Genomic DNA, 19,036 nt, shown 5'->3' on the forward strand with positions numbered 1-19,036 from the left:
CAAGTTTCCCTTAACAATTCCACAGTGGATGACACAGGAGCTGGTCACTGAAAATAAATTATCACAAGAAAATGAAGACTCAATCAGTTACAGCAAATATTGAAGGACAGCAAATCTGTTGTAAAATTTGTAAATAGTGAATTGGTATCTTGAATAAATCTTTACTTGAGAGGGCTAAACAAATATTGAACCATGAAGAGTTTGAGAGTATAATGTAGAGATATGCAGAAATACACTCACCAGTTTGCAAACCTTAGAAGTGATAGCTGTCTCACGTAGCTAGCCGTCGAGGAAGAGCGAGCGACCGCCAGTGGCTATGCCCAGCCGGTTATCTTATCATATCGTCGTTGTACGTCATTGTACCTCGCTGCAAAATTTGCGAGATGACTCATTTACGCTCATGTCATCTTGAAAATGATTGGCCAAGGGCTTAAGTCAAACGAGGCAATTGCTATTAGGGGAATTCAAAGTTGATTTCGAACACGTATTTTGACGTTATTTCGAGTCTATTTCGAGTTCATTTTGTTCTAAATCAACCCAAATCAACTTGCTCATTTCACACTGATTTCGTTGACTGATTTTGGGCTCCTCGGCGTGTTGTCAGGGTTTGGGCTGAGTTTTAAAAAAAACTTCGTCGTATCGAAATGCTATTCAATTCCTTCCCGCATGACTGTCAAAGTCTTAATTTTCCCTCTACTTCTCTGGTCATGTAAGAAATGCATGGTAGACGGCTTTGGCAGCATCCTGATGCTCCGGATCTGTAGTACGAGTCATGAAGATCAGATGAAAATGAAAGATAACAAAAACAATAACGGTACACTGGGTCCAGGTAGGACCCCAGAAAATAGCGCTAAATCCCTGAGGTGTGTCTGGATAGAAATTTGGCTGGTGATAGAACTCATAGGGCACTGCCAGGGGTCCTATACATGAGGCACTATTCAAATATTCAAACACCACCTGGCACAGTGCCTGCCACACGCCGAAATCAGCTAATTTACTTTGAACTCCCCATTTGAAAGCTGATTTGTTGTAGATCAATGAGTTGACCGGCAACTCCAGCAAGCACAAACACAACTATTAGAATATTCCAGTTATTTCTCTCTCACTTTCTTACTCAGCTACTTACTCATCTTCCTCAGAACACAGTACATACAAGAACATTCTAGATACATGGACTACTAGTATATAAACCAGATGTAAAGCCTACACAAAATATAGAGTTCTTTCCATATTTCCACAACATGATTTTGACCTGATTTTGAGACGAAATCAAGTTCGAAATAGACTCGAAATAACGTCGAAATACACATTCGAAATCAACTTTGAATTCCCCTACTATTTTGGGTTTCGATGTGTAAAGCACCGGATATGTAACATTTCATAAAACAGAGTGTTCCCGTCGTTTTGTGGGCTCAACAATTTTTTACAAGCTTCTTAGAGTACATACGAGCTTGTATGTACAATTGTGGCCACCGGAATACACAGGATCCAACAAGACAATTAAAATACAGTGAAGTGTCTGTGGCGATCATGGCGTGACAAGCCAGGAACAGTGTGATATTTATTGTAGAGTAGAAATATCAAGACATAGCAAGATGTAAACAACACTGATCAGGAATATCATTTCCCATGATTAATCCTAGACTCAAAATTCAGTAGATTCTCACACTGTAGTTTAATCCTATTACTTGTATATAATCCTAACATAATTCAAGATGTTCAAATGTAATCCCAACTCAAAAAAAAGGACTATAATCCTTGGATAATCCTATGTAATCCTGAATGGGAGGTAGGATTAATCTAATTTAATCTATGATCCAACTGTAATCTAATCCTGTGTAATCCTAATCTAATCCTAATCTAATCCAATCTGGGTCAGTTGCTGAAACACCAAGTAGTGCTCTTGGAGTTGAGGTTGGCTGCCTTCAATCAAGTTTATTATAAAAAGCTGGTACCCAACATTTGCACTTTGCAGTTAGCATATATTTTTTGGGTGCAGACAACAACTCACCCTTCCTTTCACTTCCCATTTGAAAAGCATTTCTTGGCTTATTTTTCTCAGTTCTTCACTCACTTCTAACCCTTCTTGACCTTGCAGACTTGTAACTTGTTGTGATAAATTGGGAGGGACATCAAGCTGACTTGATGTGTTAGCAGGTGAGATGGGATTGAGAAGAAGAGGCGAGTGGCAGCTGCGCAGCCGTGGCATGACTGTTATAGTCCAGCTTTCCCATGAATCTGTCAACCTGTAGCACGTGCAAGTCTTGTTGATGTCTGGCGCATTCCTCTCTTCTGCATTACTTCCACCATCCCCAATATGGTGTTTCTCCTCTGTGCATTGTTGTCAACTTTCAAGTGGCTCAGTAATTGGCCAATATAATGTGAAGGAGTTTATTTGGACTCTAGGTGTGTAGTCATTTTATTTTTATTTCCAATAAATTCTGACTGCTTTGAATTCTTTTCATGTTGTATTGCATAATCACAAGGACCCATCAATCATGCACTATCTGTATGCTGCGAGGAAGTGGCTGCAGGTAGGGAATTCCAGAGTGAAGTCTACAGACCCCCAGTGATGGTTGATTACATTAAGTCCACTCACAGATACTAAACAATGTCACATGCACAGTCTGGATTACAGTAGGATTAATCCAAGCTTGGTGGGATTATGGTAGGATTAATCTATCTTGGTGAGATTAGTGTAGAATTAGGTGCCAATAAAATTACATAGGATTATATAGGATTAACAAGGATACTATTATGTAGAATTAAATAGAATTATAATGTGATTAATCCTTATTTTTGTTGGTTGGGATTGTACTTGCTTCTCCTTAGATTATGATAGGATTATATTGTAGTGATAGGATTAATTTACAGTGCGAGAATCTACTGAATTTTGAGTCTAGGATTAATCATATGTAGTGCAATTGTTGCACTGATAAGGCTAAATACAAGTTTGTAGAGACAGGGGAGTGAAAGGTAGTGTAAAATAAGCAAAACGAGTCCCAAAAGTCCCCAATCGACCGGTCGGCGACGGCGAGGCTTGGCTGTGCAGAATGTCTTGCCGATGTCTTGTTGGACGTGACGATACGTGACAAAAAGTTTTGCACTTCTCGTTCCACCCTCGGACACTCTCCAAGACTTCGTACAAGTCTCCTAAAATTCAGCTAAATTCAGGTTAACAATTTGAGCACTAATACACTGTTCTGGTCAAATTTTTAAGATGGTATGTGGTGTGTGTAAATGGATCTCAGACGTGTTGCATATCCCTACCCAGAATAGTATTAACGGCATAAGCCTACGCCCGACTTGAAAACCGTTGAACTACCTTATATGGTCTTGATTGAGATAACGTCGATTCATCAAGAACCAGATACGGCGTGAATTTTGGGCCAAAATATCTTGTATTCAAGGTCTACGGTACTTCAAGATATTCTCTCCCTTACCTCTTTCTCCCCTTTTTTTCTAACTTGAAAAAACTTGAAAAACTCGATTTCTCCACAGACATACACCATAAGCCATTTATCCTGTTTCCTCCGAGTTTGCTTGTACATCCACAAGCCCCCAGAATCTATTCGTGGTGGCATCGGGTTAAACAGGGGTTGATTGAACACAGCAAATTGAACCCAAGAACTATTCTCGCACCGATAGAACGACACGCTTCGGTCCAAAAATCTAGAGTCTATGTTTCTGATTGGTTTCTGCTTCTGCGCGTGGTTTGTCACTGTGACTGTTACACCTCCCCCGGCGGTGCACACGCTAGGGCCACGCAAGCTTCTTGAATCACTTTCAGATTCCTCGGACAAGTTGCATCAAACCAAACCAAGGAGACTCCGGGTTCTTGAAGCCAGTAAGTCGTTACGATAGAAAACCTGTCCTACTTGGAATTCAATCAACACTGAGATAGATGAACAAAGGATTTTGATTTTGATGTCTTTTGTCCTGCCGCTACAGCACTGTGCCCATAGCAGTACAACCTTTCCCATGAATCATCGGTGTTGGATGGAGAGCTTCCAGTCTATTCCAGTTACGCTGGGTGTTGAAGCGTTGATGTTCTACTCGCTTGCTTTAGGGCAAGCTTAGGGAGCGGCCTGTGACTCAATTTCACATACACCCGTTACCTCAGGATCCCGTGAACTAGGACCATCTTGATATTGGAGAAGATAGTGATGAGCAACTATAAACTGGGTGTATCTTCCCACTGCCTCGATTTGTCTATATATTCCTGGATTGCCTGGACTGAAACATTGGTTCTCGTTTACATACGAGCACTAACAGGATGCCTTTCGATGGTCAAATTGGTTCGTCCACGAATTCTAGGCCTGTTGCTTCCGTGCTCACGACTGTGCAGGTGCTTTGGAGATTGGGATCGTGACTTCCACGTTCCTTTTTGGGATCACCACGACACAGACGTACTTATATTACCAACTGTTCCCCCATGATCCGAAATGGACGAGGCAACTGGTGAGAAGCCCCGGAGCTTTCTTGTGAAATTGAACTGAGGGCAAGTTTCCAGGTGTCGGTCGTATGGTAAGGGAAACCCTTAAATCAGTTTCGATGAACCAATGCTTACCGTTACACGACAGGTTCTTCGAGCTCGGACACTCCATTTCAGCTGTTCACGCGCTCTATGCCTATACTATTTTGCACTTCGGCGACAGTAACGTGCCTCATATGAAAGCACCTTTGTCGATCGCAGTCAATCTCATTATATCTGAGATCGTTTTTGTCTTTGGTGATTGTCGATATCCCGTTATCACTTGCCTCTCGCGAGCTGATTGTGTTCATACCTAGTGCAAGGCTATTTTCTACACCGGATTACTAAGGTTTCCCGAACTTGGTTCTTCACATTCGGGTGCTCGTTTTTGCTACTCGTGCGCTTTGTGATCACCTTCGTTGCATTCGTTGAGGCGGTCTTGATGGACAGCCTGGATCAGTACACAAAAGATTGGAATTGGGCACTCATCACGCTGCTCTCTATCGGTTCATTCGTCGATCTAGTTATACCCTTTGGATTGGTGTATTTCTTGTATGCCCAGCGATCGTCGGCATACAAAACGTATTTATTTTCTCTGATTCATGTGATTCAACGAGGCTCATGACGTACATAGAACCGCCGCCATAGTGGACAAGCTGATTCTTTGGACAGTTGGTACGCCTCTCCGTCCTCCCCCGCAGCTGTTTCCGACAGTTCTGTCCCAACAGAGACTGGATTAGCAACTGGGTATGAACATTTCCACTTTCTGGAAGTCTAAATACTGACAAACCGTAGATTTCTGGCAGTGCTCATTTTGATCTTTGTGAGTCTGACGACCATTCAATACTGTCACTTAAGAATCTGACTGACGTTCCGATTTTAGTACCTCTCGTTAAAAGGGAAATGTATGCTCTACGCCAACCTTGTGATAGACGCCAAGCGCTGACCCCTCTTAATAGTCGCATGGATGTCCGTTTACATGTGCTTGCCAAAAAGTAAGGCTCTTCTATTGAAGATCATTGTCCATGAACCTCGTGATGATCTGACACGAACCGTTTCCAGTGTTCTCGAACGCCTTCCTCGCCAAGTGAGATCTTCTCGTCCATGTCTTATACTTGCTGTATCTAAGCATGATTGGACGGTCAGTCTGAACTCTCGTGTCAAACTTAGAGCCATGCAAGAGAGCACAGATGTGCTGGAGATGTCGGGACCGGATTCGGTTAGTTTATAAGGCCCATTCGTTGAACACGATTACTCATTTCTTCGGTTGATAGAGTGTCCGAAATACCATCCATTTCCCTCATCGACTAGGAGCAAAAGTGACTGTTTCCACGCAAAAGGTCAGGACTGTTGAATCGGACGGGTATTCCAAACCCATTGAAGAGAATGTATGCCCTGGAGACGAAACTCCAAGTACTGCAGTCAGTCAAGACTTACTTTTTACTTGTTTGTTTGCTGCACTGACAGTCGAGTTCCTTAGAATGATATTAAAGACGTCGTCGTCGTCGTTTAAGGATGAAAGTTGCATTTGCATTCCGTTTATAAAGGTCATGAGCGTAAGTATCCTATGTTCGCACTTCACTGCCTTGCCTTGTGTTGTAACTGTAAGAATATTCTATGGCTATTAATAGGCGGTTAATTTATCTTGCCATATTCGTGTCGACATTCGTGAATTGTTCAACGAGTGCCCCACCAACGCACACACCAGACAGTAGCGAAGAGGTGCCTAAAAACGAGAAACATATCTTGCAAAAACAATTACAAAACCACGTGCTAGTAAGTAGAGTCCAGATCTGCACAGTGTCTACTTTAAAAACAGTATGGAAGATGAGGTTGTGTGGAGTCAGATTGTGTGGTTGTGTGACCATTTAATCCACAAATGCTGATGAAGATTCTTAAACCTTCCCCATCAGAGCTTGTGCAGCGCTGAACAGCTTAAAGTACTCTCCTTGTTTCGCCAGAAGAGTTCCATGTTTTCCTTGTTCAACTATCTTCCCGTTTTTCATGCATCTAGTGATTATAGACAACAGTCAAAAAATCGTTTTTGGAAACAAAAAAATGACCCGTACAAGATTAGATCCGCTTGTTCTGTCATTAGTCCCAAATGATGAGTGACGAACAGCATCGTCTTGCCGGCCTTTGCCTCCATAAGCTTCCGGAACATTTCGTGTTCGCCCACCCGATCAAGGGCCGAAGTCGGCTCGTCCACTGCTATGAGCTTTACCTTCTTCGAATTGTCTATTCTCATGAATGCCCTGGCCCTTTGTATGAAAAAGTACATGTCAGTATCATTGGATGCTGGTTGAGAACCGTGAAGTACATACGCTACTAGGCGTTGTCGTTCTCCGCCTTGAAGATACAGAGGTCAACCTCCTGACGCAAGGAAGAGTTACCATAGGTAAGATAATCAACTCACCAGACACATCAGCCATCTTCGTCATACCCTTCCACTTTCTCACAAGCGCACAGTCCTCTTTCTCATCCACCTGTAAAAGTGCTTGGTCTGTGAAAGGATCCAGAACGGTATGTAGTCCTGATCCTCCCGCCGCAAGCTTTTTCACGACTCCCTCGGCACCACCTTTTCGAACGGCGGCCATGACCTTATCTTCATTTATCATAGCGTCAGGACATCCAATTCCAACATTCTCCAAGATAGACAACGAAGGGAAAAGCTGGTGCTGTTGGGTCAAAACGGCGACAGCGTCCCGCAAATCAGAAATCTTCAAGCACCGGATGTCACTCCCATCGACCAGAACTTGACCAGACGAAGCGTCGAACATCCGGGCAACCAGATTGATCAAAGTTGACTTCCCGCTTCCATTCTGTCCGAGGATGACGACAAGCTGGCCGGGTTGAATGCGAACAGAGATCTGATCGAGGGCTTTGTTGGTTGAGGGTTGACCGGGATAACGAAAGGAGACGTTCCTGAACGTTATGAGGGTCAGTATCTAGGTTGTAAAAGCGCCCATAGAACAGACACACACCTGAACTCGAGTGCCATTCCAAGAGATGATTCCTTATCATTCGGGTAAGGCAAATCGCCATCCCTCACGAATGGTTTTAAGTCCTGTAGGTCATACATCTCCCGCAACTTCGAAAAACTCTGCCCAAAGTGCCGGAATGCCCAGAATAACCTATTGAAACACATGTTGAAACCAGCGGTAGTTTGATAGAGCGTAGCTATCATCGCTATGTTCGTCCGATTCGAATAGAAAGAAGTGACGAGTGCGTAGTAAATCTCCAAAATTACTTCAGCCTCCAGGAAACACTCGAAACAAAAGGGAAAGTTGTTACCGTGGGGAGATCTGTCGCCACGTCCGTAAACGTACTGACAAACCACGATAGCTCATTCATTTGGTAGATGTTTTCTGGGCCATTTAGGTCCGTGGGTCCCAGTGCTGTTCTTGCTTTCTTGAATTCTGATGGAGACAGATAGCCCCGTCGTCAGTAAGTGGATACATGACCAATTGAGATGAGATACCGTACCATTTACGATATATCGCGGGATGTTGCCACAAAGGATGTCGTGCTTGTATTTCTTGTCGGAAAGCCTCATGAGTGATCGCATCCTAAGGTAACTTGGGTTCACAGCCTGGGAGATTCTCGCTACGAATCGAAAAAAAAGCAACCCCGTTAACCAAAAGTTTGAGAAAGGTAGACGAAGGATAAGCTTACGGATCATCCATATGTTCTTCGAAGCGAAGAAATTGAGAGCTCCAGGGACCATGCATAGTAATATTAAAACCAGACCATGTTTTCCGGAACGCATCAAGCTAGCGACGAGTCCTATCCTAGCAATGAAAATTAAAAGGTGTAAAGTCAGGTCCATGAATCTCTCGAAGGCCTCCCAGGGAGCATCGGGTGTGATATGCTCCCTGTCGTTATCTACTAAGAGGTAAACATGAGCCGTAAATGAGAAGAGACGCGCCACCGCACCATGTAGCGTAGGAAGGTCCATATTCAGCTTGGCTGTACAGCAGAATCTCAGGTCTAGAAACGTCTCGCCGATAGTAAACGCACCATTCAGAAGGATCTCCTCAAAATAATACTTGACTTCATGCTTGAGCTTAAAAAAGGTGTGGCGACTACGTTCTACATCACTTGACTGATTCCCGGAAGGCGAAGAAAAAAACGCACCGCCAACGAGAAATGATAGAGAATAATGCCACGATGAGCGTTCGTTTCAACAAGGCTCTCAGTAGAGTATCATAGTCAAGTGACCGGTTGATCAGTCCTGACTCTATCTTTGCGGTAGTTGAGTATCCGAAGTAGAGGTGACTGAGATGTAAAGAACTTACTGTCTGTAGTAGATGAGTCCCAACGCTCAACAGTAACAAGTCCTTGATCTCCTCGCAGGCATGCAGAGCAATGTAGAGAGAAAGAAGGTTGAGATCGAGCGATGCGATCTCGAAAAGCAGGCGTCTCGTCAACGCAGCGAGAGGAAGCCATTCATTGGCGAATTCATTCAGAGGTTGTTGAAAGTCCAGGCCATAGCCACTCAACGACTTCTTCTCGAGGAAGACATGATAAACGCCGAGGTGGAGGGTGGTCAGGAAGTTCCTGTCGTCCGCTGGAGCTTTATCATCGAGTTTGGATGGATTAGAGGGAATACCAGCTGGTGTGTGGCGTCCCATGGGGTTCTGGCGGAGGCGCGATGAGAAGTTGGGTAGAAAGAAGAAGATATAATGTGCTCGATAGGGGGGTGTTGGTTATGTGGTTATGTGGTTAAGCAAGCAGAGACAAATGCACTTTCCGTGGCGATGCACAGTGGGTTTTTGAAGGTGGTAGACGTCACGTTTGACTGAGTCGCAATCCATAATTGCTGGACTTGAAGGGAGAAGGACGCGGGCATCATTCTGTTTTACCCGATATTCAGAATATTATTGTTTTCACAAATTGACACACGTAGAGCTTTGGATGGCGACTCACTCAAAGACACATGTACATCGTCGATACTTGGACTCACGGCTTGACGTTTCCTGAAGCTAAGTTGTCGGAACCTGCCAACGACAGGGTGTCCGAAGTATAATGTTTTACATTTCGGGAAAACCCTGAGCGATTCATCGTCCTGCATTAAGTATAATATCGTGGTGGCGCCCTGTAAGAAATCTGTTATTCTCGGAAATAAGACACGATGTTCAGAAGAAGCAGAATAGATTACCTGGCCCACGGCAGCAAACAAGGGACCTGCAGCACTATTGTAATCTCCCGACAAAAGGTGCCAATAATCATAGATCGGAGTAGGGAAACCCGAAAACGTCGATTTGTTTTTAAATGCATTCTGGCGACGGCAGGATCAAGCTTGGAGTCCATAAGAAACAGTCCACGGTTTTGCACATATCGCGACGCTGACTTTGAATTTCGCCGTGCATCACGATGGGGTTGACCCTTCCCGTTCATGTACCTTTCGCGAGTGTCCATCCGACTCATCGGAAGTCCGTAGTGCCAGAAAAACGCCCACAGCTAGCATAACCCGTTACTTTGAAAGAAAGCCTGCGAATCTTGCTAAGAATCTGTCGATTCTCGGGTCCTCTTCTTCAACTTGAACACGACGAATGGAGCAGGAAAAAATTTCGCGCTTGCCAGTGTAACGGAAGAAAGTCAATCCCGTTTACATAATACATTCCCTCCCATAGCAAGTAACAACTCCGACCAGCTCAGCATGCCAATGCCATGAGCGATATTAATTCTGAAGTGTATAGCATCTACCTATGAAACTTCCTGTAGGAGGGCCGTCATTACTTCTTCTTCAAATATGGAAACTCGTGCCCGGTAGCATGCTGATTCTGCGAACGAATCGTGTTCGCAAATACGGTCATTTTTCCACTGTTCGAATCGTCCCTCATTGATCTCCATGATCATAATATGTTGAAATCGATGGCGAAAGGAATTTAATATTATACGATGAATGGGTTGAAGAAGCAAAACAGGTGTGCATGTGTACAGTACTTTATCCAAGTGATCTAGGGGCAAAAAAGGTAGAAGGAAGATTTATCGTACGGGCAACTAACTCAAGTTCCGTTTTTCCATGTCATTGTCAGAGTTTACGATTCCTTTGGAGGACAAACTTTTTAAACTCAAAGTTAGCATGTGACCACATGCGATGCGTGGTGACGCGTGCTGCCACGTGCGGCGAGCTGTTTCTACTTTCTAGCGCTCAAGTCTTTACAGAGATCTTCGAACGAATCCTCAATCCAGGATAATCCTTATACCTATCGATGACGCCTCAACGCTATTGTTCACCAAAATCGAGCAATTCGAATTCTAGTACTGAATAAGGTTTTGACTATGAGGTACTATTCGAGATACGTCGGCGGTGGATCGGATGTTACAGCACCAAGAGTCTATCGATTACATCGTTTGCAGCACTGAGCGTCTGTTGCAGTCAGTGTGGTCAACGTGTTGGTCTGTCGTCCTTTCTTCTCAACCACCATGTCTAACCTCTATCTAGCCAAAAGCTCCAACTTACCTCAATCGCAAATCTGCCCTTTCTTTCAAATTGGACAATGTAGATTCGGAGTCGGATGTCGCAAGAGTCACAGCCGTGATGAGAGAGCTGTAGATCCACAGGTGAGCCGACTCGTTTAACATCGACGATGCCTTCTAAAACTGCCGTTAATAGATAAATAAGCCTATGGCACCTAAGGATACTTCGATCAAAAACTCGCGCTTCGCGACAGTAGCCAAAACCTGTGTTTTCTGGGCTCAAGGCAGGTGCATCAACGGAGATAGCTGCACCTTCCGTCACGATCCCGTTGAACCACTGCAGAGACCCTCCGTGACAAACGTTGCAGCCACGGATTCGACCCTGCGACTAGGCCGCTCATGGGCTTCGTCCCCTTCTTGTGTCTTCTGGGCTCAGGGAATCTGTACGAAAGGGGAGAGTTGCACCTTCCGGCACGACAGCGACGTGGAAGTAGCCTCTGGACCACACATTACAGCACGACCGACCAAAACAGAACCTACGCTTCAAAATGAAACCATTCTGCAACCCATCTCCTGTTTGAAACCACCCGAACCTTGTATTTTCTGGGCTCGAGGAAGATGTGCCAAAGGAGACGGATGCACCTTTCTTCATGAAGCAACCACAAAGGAGGCCTTGGGCGGAGCAACCGAAGCGCAATGGCGACAGGTCCAGGAAGAACCTAGGAGTGCACCTCCGATTCCTCAACCTAGCCAACCCTCCCGTCCCCTTTGGACACCACAGCGACCCTGTATCTATTGGACTCGTGGATGTTGCGATAAAGGCGACCGATGCACCTTTGGTCATGACCCCGCCGTGAAGGACGCCTTATATATCGAGGTGGGAGCACAACAGCACCGGGCCTCGGAGGAACTCGCAGAGAGGGAGAGATTGATGCACAGCAGAGAAGCAGGACCCTTTCGCCTAGATGACGAGACACGTCGATTGAAGTCTGGAAAGACAATCCAGTACCTAGCTCTTGGCAGCACCATCGTCAAGTTTGGTGCAGGTCTAAATGTCGAACGTGTCGTTCCCGGCTTCGATGCACGTCGTATCCGAATTTCGAACCTTCCCCTTACTGCGAAATACCATGATGTCTGCTGTTTTCTCGACCAGCAGGGGATGCAAGAGGAGATGTACCACCTTGTCGACTTGAGGTCGAAAATTGGGAGCAACTCGAGAGAGGCCAATCTCGTCAGTGAAGCCGAGCGCGGCAAGGAGCTTGCGTTGGGTCTTGACAATACGGACTTCTGCGGGCAGGCCTTGAATGTCGAGATCATCGAGAATGGGAACGTGGGTGGTATGGATTCTCTCAACGGCGGAGTGCTGCTTGTCAGTTGGTGGCTACCATCCAGACGTTTTGTCGCGACCTACTTCTCACAGGAAGACGCAGTTACCAAACTGAGCCTTTTGAATGGAGAGATTATCAACGGTCGCAAGATCAGAGTTGATGTTAATCGTCGGAATCAGGACAGACGCAGGGGGGTGGTTAACAGAGACGCTACTTCTCTTTTCATCAGTGGTGTCCCCATGAATTTTCCGGAGCAGAAGGTCCGGGAGCTCTTTCGCCCTAATTCCTTTCAAGTACTTCCTGTGAGTGAGTACGACGAGGATGAGGTGGAGGAGTTGCTGAAGGGGCATGTTAACAACATCATGAATGGAGATGCCGTCGATTTCGGGGGCTCTGTAGACTTTGAACCATCCCGACTTAACGCTAAACAAGGCACCCGCTCTATCCGAATGAAATTCAGCCGTTTTGAGGACGCGAAAGTCGTGCACGACCAACTGAATGATAAGACGTTTTTCTACATCGGCGATTCGAAATTCCTACTTACCCTCTCCGATCCATACCAAATCATCATTCCTATCCAACAATACAATGCTCAGAAGAAACAATGGGACGCATTCGTAGAGGATACGAAGGGGAAAAAGGACAGTGTTCTTCACCTTCGAGTCTTCGACCACACAGCCAGTCTTCGTGTTGGGGGGAATGACACGAAAGCAGTCGGGATGCTTAAGGTTCGGGTTGAACGGTTGGTGGCGGGAGAGGTTCTTCAGAAGGTCTGGCACACCTGGTTCTCTACTGTCGAAGGGCAGAGATTTCTGGTGACCGTCTCCGATACCACAGGCACTTACATCCGATATGATTGGAAGTTGAAAGTATTGAAGGGATACGGATACCGGCCGCCATTGCAACAGCGCAAGGTCTTATGGAGGAGGAAATCAAGAGGCTGTCTCGTTCTGAATACACACAGACTCTGAAACCAGAGTCGGTACGGTTCTTCATCCGGGAGGGTTTATCGGAGCTTCGGGAAGCGTATGGGAAGGCCAGTGTTACGCTCGACTTCTCCACCCCAGCTCGTATTGCGATTCGAGGCGGCGACGACGCCCGCCAATCTCTCAGGGACTTGGTCGACAGGTCCCTTTCCAACGTCAACACCGACTCCTCTCAGCAATCCGAATCGTCGTGCCCGATATGCTTGATGGACGTTGACACCCCGGTCAAGCTCGGATGTGGACACGAGTACTGCACGGCTTGCCTTCGACACTTCTTTGCCGCCGATATCAACAAGTTCCCCATCTTATGTGTAGGCAATGACTGCAAGTGCGGGAAAGCTATCGTGCTTCCTGTGATCCAGAAGTACATGGAGTCGGAATCGGAGTTCAACACGTTGCTGGATAAGGCTTTCACGACCTACATCGAACGGAACCAACCGACGTTCAGATACTGTAAGACTCCAGACTGCAAGCAGCTCTACCGCTCGAGTACATCTACCAAAGCCCGGCAGTGTCCATCCTGCCTCGCACCGGTCTGCACGAAATGCCACGAAGAGGGTCACGATGGAATGACTTGCGAGGAGCGTCACGATCAGTTCGATCTCGCCCGTCAGGACCGTCTCAACGAGGAATGGGCGAAGGGAGCGGGAGCGAAGCGGTGCCCATCATGTAAGGTGTGGATTGAGAAGACGGAGGGGTGCAACCATATGTCCTGCAAATGTGGCGCTCACATCTGTTGGGTCTGTATGCGTGTCTTTGGGAGGGAATCCATCTACGATCATATGAATAAGAGCCATGGGGGTATATTCGATATTTAACTCCGACCAGCTCACGCCGTTCAGCATGCCAATGCCATGAGCGATATTAATACATTGAACTACATAGCATTTACCTATGAAACTTCCAGCCAACCCCCTACGAGGAGGGCCGTCATTACTTCTTCTCCTTCAAACCTGGAAACTCGTGCCCGGTAGCATGCTGATACTGCGAACGAATCGTATTCGCAATACGGTCATCTTTCCACTGCTCAAATCGTCCCTCATTATGTTGATCTCCATGCTGCATAACATGCTCCTGAATGAAATCGATAGCTACAAGGATTTAACAATAAGTGAGTTGAAGAAGCAAAAAGGTGTGCATACGTACTTTTGTCCAAGTGATCTTGTAGGGACAAAAAAAGGTAGAAGGAAGATTCATCGCACATCACAGTGAGGCGGGAAATAGAGCAACTAACGTACCCTCTTCACGTTCCGTTTTTCCAAGTCCGAGTTTACTACCAATCTTCTCCCCGAATGTCGGTTCCTTTGGAGGTTCGTCGTGATTGAAAGTTGAACCAATCTTTTCCAATAAACTTTCCTCTTTGGGCGGAACCGGTTCAGGCTGATGTCCCAGCCCGAGCTTGTCAAAGATATCCTTCTTGTCCTTGTTCTCCGTCTGCGATACCGTTTCCTGCTCACCACCATGCAAAGCAGCTTGTATTTTATCCGAGAGTCCTTCGGATTTCGATGCTGGATGTGGTAGCGGTGGTGGGGGGGTATCTTTATCTCCACTCAAAGCATCGCCAATTTTCTCAAAGATATTCTTGTGTTCTGGAGGTGGTGGAGTTGGAGACTGCGCTGTTTCATGACGATCACCGCCTAGAACATCGGTGATCTTATCGAGAAGGTTTCCATGATTGGGATTTGAAGGAAGGGGAGGGGGAGTAGGCTCTGGTTTCTCGCCGAAGAGATGTGAAGCTCTCGTGAGAAAGTCATCATGCTTTGGCTCAACAGGATGGATAGGTGGTTTTGGCGGTTCAGAATATCCTCCGACGGCATGGCTGAGCTTGTCGAGCAGTCCTTGATGCTCAGGTTCTGCTAAAGGTGCAGCAACTGGAGGTGGGACTTTATGCTCGGCGCCGTTGAATGCATTAGAAAGTTTGTCGAATAGGTGTTCAGGCTGTTTCGGTTGTTCTGTCACCTGCGTCTGATTCGATGTGATCTTCTCCTTGTCGTCAGTGATTTTGAGACCTTTTAAGATCTCGAGGTCCATGGTGAGAGCCTAAGAAAAGATCGATGAGCATTACCGAATCAGGGCAGTGCATGTGGCGAATTTGCTGCCATGTGAGCAAGATACAGTAAGATAATCTAACCGAGCAGTAACAACAGCTTCTCACGCACCAATCACGCGCCCAATAATAATAAATTATAGATTTGGTTTAGTTGGGTAAAAGTGCAGCTCTAAGTTGGCTGACCCACCCTGCATCTGGTGTCAAAAATCGAATATCCATCGGACTTCGAAACCCACTGGTATTGGCCTCGCACATTGCCACTCGGTGAATAGCACGGCGAATTTGGAAGGCTTCCAAAAAATGGTATGCTCCAAGTAATCAGTCACAGCGCAACCCACGCGCTGAGTATTTTTCCAAATAACCTTCAGCAGCCACATTTAGCCAAAATCTTGGACCAGGAAGGAACTGAAAACCTCACTTGTGTAAAATGGCCGGTGAGGTTGGTTATCCATTGCGTGGTGTTAATAAACATCAAGGATCCTCACAATACAATGGACTGAAACGCATACAGTCATACTCGTCTGGAGAATCGTATATTCTGGTCAGTCAGTTTCATCAACATTGATTTGGGGAAAGAAGAATGCGTACTATGCTCGTCCATCCATGCATCCATAGCGTCCTCGATAGTCCATCCTCTTTTCGTGCTGGTAGCTAGGTTCTCTCCTTCACCTTGAACCGGGCTGACGAGCGACAAAACGGACAAAAACGAAAGAAAGAAATCGTAGTTAGCGACCTCGTTCACCGCTCTTCGAGGACCGTTCGACACACCTATGCATAAATTGGTATTGCGCGGTCCATTCAACTGCTTCTAAATAAAAATGATTATCCCAATCCAAAGGCAGAGCGTCGAAACACTTCCTCTGCTCGTTATGCAGTCTCAAAGCTACGTCGTTGTTTTCGTCCGCGTTGCCGACAAGGGCATCTCGCTCTTCGGAACGCCTAACGCGGTTGGACGATAATGTCCCGTTCTTTGTCTCGCCCTATGGTTCGAGGTGCGCAACTTGACGACTCGGAGATCGTGGACCGCTAGAGGATAGAACAATTGTGGCCAAAGTCAGACCCAGCACCGCGATGAGGAATGGTGGTAGACCGTGCATTGATGGAGTAGAACTTGAGATAGTGATGGCAGGCGACGGTAGAAGCAGAAGAGGGATGATCAACCAATTCCATCGGTAATATTGCTTCCAATTTGGTAAGCCTCCCTCATTTGGACGCGTTCTGGCTGGTCGAACAATACTGACGATAGGATTTCCTTCAAGAATGATGGTAACGAATCGATTTGAAGACAGTTTTGAACAGCGATAGATCGAATCCATTACAGTCTTGGTGCCCCAACTTACTACAGCCGAGAATTAGTGCTCAGAATGACTAGTCTGTGGTTGGAACTGGGCCATTGAGCGTATTTCAACGTCCGACTATGTATGCCCCTCTGAACCATGCTGAACTGTGAAGAGCACGACGTCGGATTCGAAAGCGGCACCGTCGGTTTCCCAGACTTATTCGGACAGACTTGACAAAATCGTCCATCCTTGAAACTTAGTTTCGACATTCGACGTGTCCCAATTGAACCAATGGAACGAGTGCAACGTTGAGTTCTTGCTGGGAGACGAAAATAACCCTCGAGTTCTGAGTTGAGAACGTTCTGAAAAGTTGGAAACTTGTTATCGCCTAGTATACAGGACTCTTAAGAAGCATGAACGAACGCCACTTTTTTGGGTCAACGACGACCGTACCTCTCGTTCCCCGAGACGAACCATCACGAGCCATTATTTGACAGGCCAGAGCCAGAGCTTGAGAGGGTGAAGCCGCAGCTTCTGCCGCGACGTTATCTTATCAATATCTTATCACGTGGTCACGAGCTGCTATAAAATTTTAAAAAAAGCCTGAATCCTATCCTTTCTATCCTCGCACTCACGTCAAATTGCAGACCTCCAGTGGTAACATTTTCCTACATTGAAAGGGGGTTTGTGCCAAAGCAGTGCGTATAGAGAGTTCGTATGTCTTAGTGCTCTGATTTTTCAATCTCGTTCAACGTCTCTTCATGTCGAAGAACAGAGCCGGCAGTCCGTACACTTCCTTCTTGTACATTGTAGGCCCATGAAATACAAAAACATATCTTCGCGCAATCAGATGGAGAACCTGTATGAGTGAATAATGAGGACTAATCTGATCTCGGGAGGGCAATTTCAAATGGACATTCTGGGCGGATTTTGCGAGCAGTGTGCACAGGTGCGCAACCCTTCCTTGTTTGGGACCTCAAACTTACCCTCATCTGTCACGTAGAAATCGAATGTGCCCATCATGAGAAGCTAAGTACTAAGCCCGTGATTGCAAGGTCTGACAGTTCAAATTCACTCAGCTTCAAGTTTCACTTAACGCATGTCCGCATGATTATGAACCTTCACCTCAAATGTGAAACGGTACCGGCACACCCTCCCACTATAGGCCGTGATCATATTGCTTGTTCAAAGGTTCATCTACCCGACCTGTACCCTCCTGACATACACTCACCCTGTTCTTAGCCTTAGGCTCATCGGGTCTGGATCCGTTCGTATCCCCCTCCATCATACTTCGCTCGAGCGCAGGACTCACTGTTTAATCAGTCGGGGGTTTCCGTCGAGGGTACTCCAAGTTGGCATATTTAACGGTGCGTTCTCGATGTCTTTATATAGCTGTCTTGACAAGGCTTTACCCTAGCGCTCTTTCCGTGGGTGGTTGCGCCCGTTCTTGTACGGGTTGCTACGTTATGACTTGAGGCATGAAAATGTTAAGCCGTCGGGATCCGTTAGTAGCATTTCCCTCCTGACATTCCATCAGTTGCCTTACTTGTTTTTCTGCGGTGCTTCCCTACGCGGTAACTGTAATGCATCAAGACAGCACATGATACTCATAAAGACCTATTGATAGATACACTATCGACAATTTCCGCGACTTGGAGCGCTTCTCGGTAAGGTCTGCAAAATCTTAGGATATGCATTATTCTGACACAGAAAGTCCAGTGGGCCATCAACACTTCGTTGGTTTCATCAACTACCATCGACTTCAGTATCGCCGCAGCAATGTTATGATCTCGACAGGACTATGAAAAACGCCTCGTTCGAAAAGTCTGAGTAAGTGGCTTATGTCAATCTGCAGTTCGAATCTCGAATCTCTAATAAAATATCTGTCGGCAGCCTGGACTCCAGGATCTCCGCTGTCATGCGATACACTTTGGGCTCGGGTTGCTCACAAGGTGCGGTGACCAGTCTTTTGAGGGATATTTGCTCATTACGTCTGCCAGTGCATGTTCTTTATCGGTGCTTTATACGGTGAGTCACTGCACCTTACACTATCCGAGTTCGCCATTTGACACTCCTACCGTAGTACAACCTGATGCCGAACAACTTCATCTTTCTGGCGCTCGAGTTTCTTCTAACCGACGTACGTCCTCCTCTTGCCGGTACACCAACACAACCTCATGGAATATCTCATAGTCTATGTCGGATCATTCTTCGCCATGCTCAACCCCCGCCGTTCTAAGTGCCAAGAGGCAGCAACAACCAGCACGTCCATCGCCCTCCCCCTGACATTCCATGTACATTCTGGTGGCGACTGATACCCATTTGCCATCCCCTGATGCTTGTCATACCCCACGGGCGCTGTATTCGGAAAGATCTACCCTTAGCTTCCTTCACCACATCCTGACACCTAGCCTAGGCAGAGCTGCGATGAGCGTTCGAAAGCATGGGATGCATTGGGCAACGCGGAATGGGTCTGTTACCCGGTGATCAAT

General features: G+C 46.2%; 4 protein-coding genes across 5 annotated transcripts; 2 read left to right on the plus strand and 2 right to left on the minus strand.

The window, feature by feature from the left end:
• Positions 1 to 3,729: 3,729 nt before the first annotated feature.
• E1B28_002303 (uncharacterized protein) lies at positions 3,730 to 6,182 on the plus strand. Its single transcript, XM_043159213.1, has 15 exons — positions 3,730 to 3,847; positions 3,905 to 4,298; positions 4,349 to 4,461; positions 4,514 to 4,527; positions 4,584 to 4,732; positions 4,792 to 5,056; positions 5,109 to 5,149; positions 5,203 to 5,221; positions 5,270 to 5,297; positions 5,358 to 5,379; positions 5,434 to 5,469; positions 5,537 to 5,561; positions 5,621 to 5,693; positions 5,749 to 5,895; positions 5,955 to 6,182. The coding sequence occupies exons 2-15, from the start codon at positions 4,277 to 4,279 to the stop codon at positions 5,985 to 5,987; spliced, it is 987 nt and encodes a 328-aa protein (XP_043002812.1). The 5' UTR covers positions 3,730 to 3,847; positions 3,905 to 4,276; the 3' UTR covers positions 5,988 to 6,182.
• A 59-nt stretch (positions 6,183 to 6,241) lies between these two features.
• Positions 6,242 to 10,085, minus strand: E1B28_002304 (uncharacterized protein). The gene is made up of 14 exons (XM_043159214.1): positions 9,636 to 10,085; positions 9,404 to 9,572; positions 8,773 to 9,330; positions 8,612 to 8,718; positions 8,495 to 8,559; positions 8,411 to 8,443; positions 8,150 to 8,359; positions 7,961 to 8,080; positions 7,769 to 7,893; positions 7,459 to 7,712; positions 6,891 to 7,399; positions 6,799 to 6,823; positions 6,544 to 6,735; positions 6,242 to 6,484 (listed from the first exon to the last, which is right to left on the minus strand). The coding sequence occupies exons 3-14, from the start codon at positions 9,106 to 9,108 to the stop codon at positions 6,370 to 6,372; spliced, it is 2,091 nt and encodes a 696-aa protein (XP_043002813.1). The 5' UTR covers positions 9,109 to 9,330; positions 9,404 to 9,572; positions 9,636 to 10,085; the 3' UTR covers positions 6,242 to 6,369.
• Positions 10,086 to 10,620: 535 nt separating this feature from the next.
• Positions 10,621 to 14,032, plus strand: E1B28_002305 (uncharacterized protein; the record flags this gene model as incomplete). 2 transcript variants are annotated; one of them, XM_043159215.1, is made up of 4 exons in its annotated part: positions 10,621 to 10,879; positions 10,926 to 11,044; positions 11,097 to 12,970; positions 13,099 to 14,032. In XM_043159215.1, the coding sequence occupies exons 3-4, from the start codon at positions 11,109 to 11,111 to the stop codon at positions 14,030 to 14,032; spliced, it is 2,796 nt and encodes a 931-aa protein (XP_043002814.1). In that variant the 5' UTR covers positions 10,621 to 10,879; positions 10,926 to 11,044; positions 11,097 to 11,108. The 2 variants fall into 2 exon arrangements, with proteins under 2 accessions (XP_043002814.1, XP_043002815.1); XM_043159216.1 differs by having other exon boundaries at positions 10,621 to 10,875.
• A 115-nt stretch (positions 14,033 to 14,147) lies between these two features.
• E1B28_002306 (uncharacterized protein) lies at positions 14,148 to 15,309 on the minus strand (the record flags this gene model as incomplete). The annotated part of the gene is made up of 3 exons (XM_043159217.1): positions 14,453 to 15,309; positions 14,361 to 14,375; positions 14,148 to 14,305 (listed from the first exon to the last, which is right to left on the minus strand). The coding sequence occupies exons 1-3, from the start codon at positions 15,243 to 15,245 to the stop codon at positions 14,148 to 14,150; spliced, it is 966 nt and encodes a 321-aa protein (XP_043002816.1). The 5' UTR covers positions 15,246 to 15,309.
• Between the last annotated feature and the right edge of the window lie 3,727 nt (positions 15,310 to 19,036).

This window comes from Marasmius oreades, chromosome 10 (genome assembly GCF_018924745.1).
Source record: "Marasmius oreades isolate 03SP1 chromosome 10, whole genome shotgun sequence".
Lineage (NCBI taxonomy): Eukaryota > Fungi > Basidiomycota > Agaricomycetes > Agaricales > Marasmiaceae > Marasmius > Marasmius oreades.

What these genes read in the sequence shown, in the direction of transcription:
- E1B28_002303 (XM_043159213.1), top strand. Translation starts at nt 4,277, where the DNA reads ATGCCTTTCGATGGTCAAATTG. An exon ending in TGAGATCGTTTTTGTCTTTG is followed by an intron (nt 4,733 to 4,791) that starts GTGATTGTCGAT and finishes GTTCATACCTAG; the next exon opens with TGCAAGGCTATTTTCTACAC. An exon ending in AGATGTCGGGACCGGATTCG is followed by an intron (nt 5,694 to 5,748) that starts GTTAGTTTATAA and finishes TTCGGTTGATAG; the next exon opens with AGTGTCCGAAATACCATCCA.
- E1B28_002304 (XM_043159214.1), bottom strand. Translation starts at nt 9,108, where the DNA reads ATGGGACGCCACACACCAGCTGGTATTCCCTCTAATCCATCCAAACTC. An exon ending in TCTATCATTTCTCGTTGGCG is followed by an intron (nt 8,560 to 8,611) that starts GTGCGTTTTTTT and finishes TGTAGAACGTAG; the next exon opens with TCGCCACACCTTTTTTAAGC. An exon ending in TGAGGAGATCCTTCTGAATG is followed by an intron (nt 8,444 to 8,494) that starts GTGCGTTTACTA and finishes TCTGCTGTACAG; the next exon opens with CCAAGCTGAATATGGACCTT.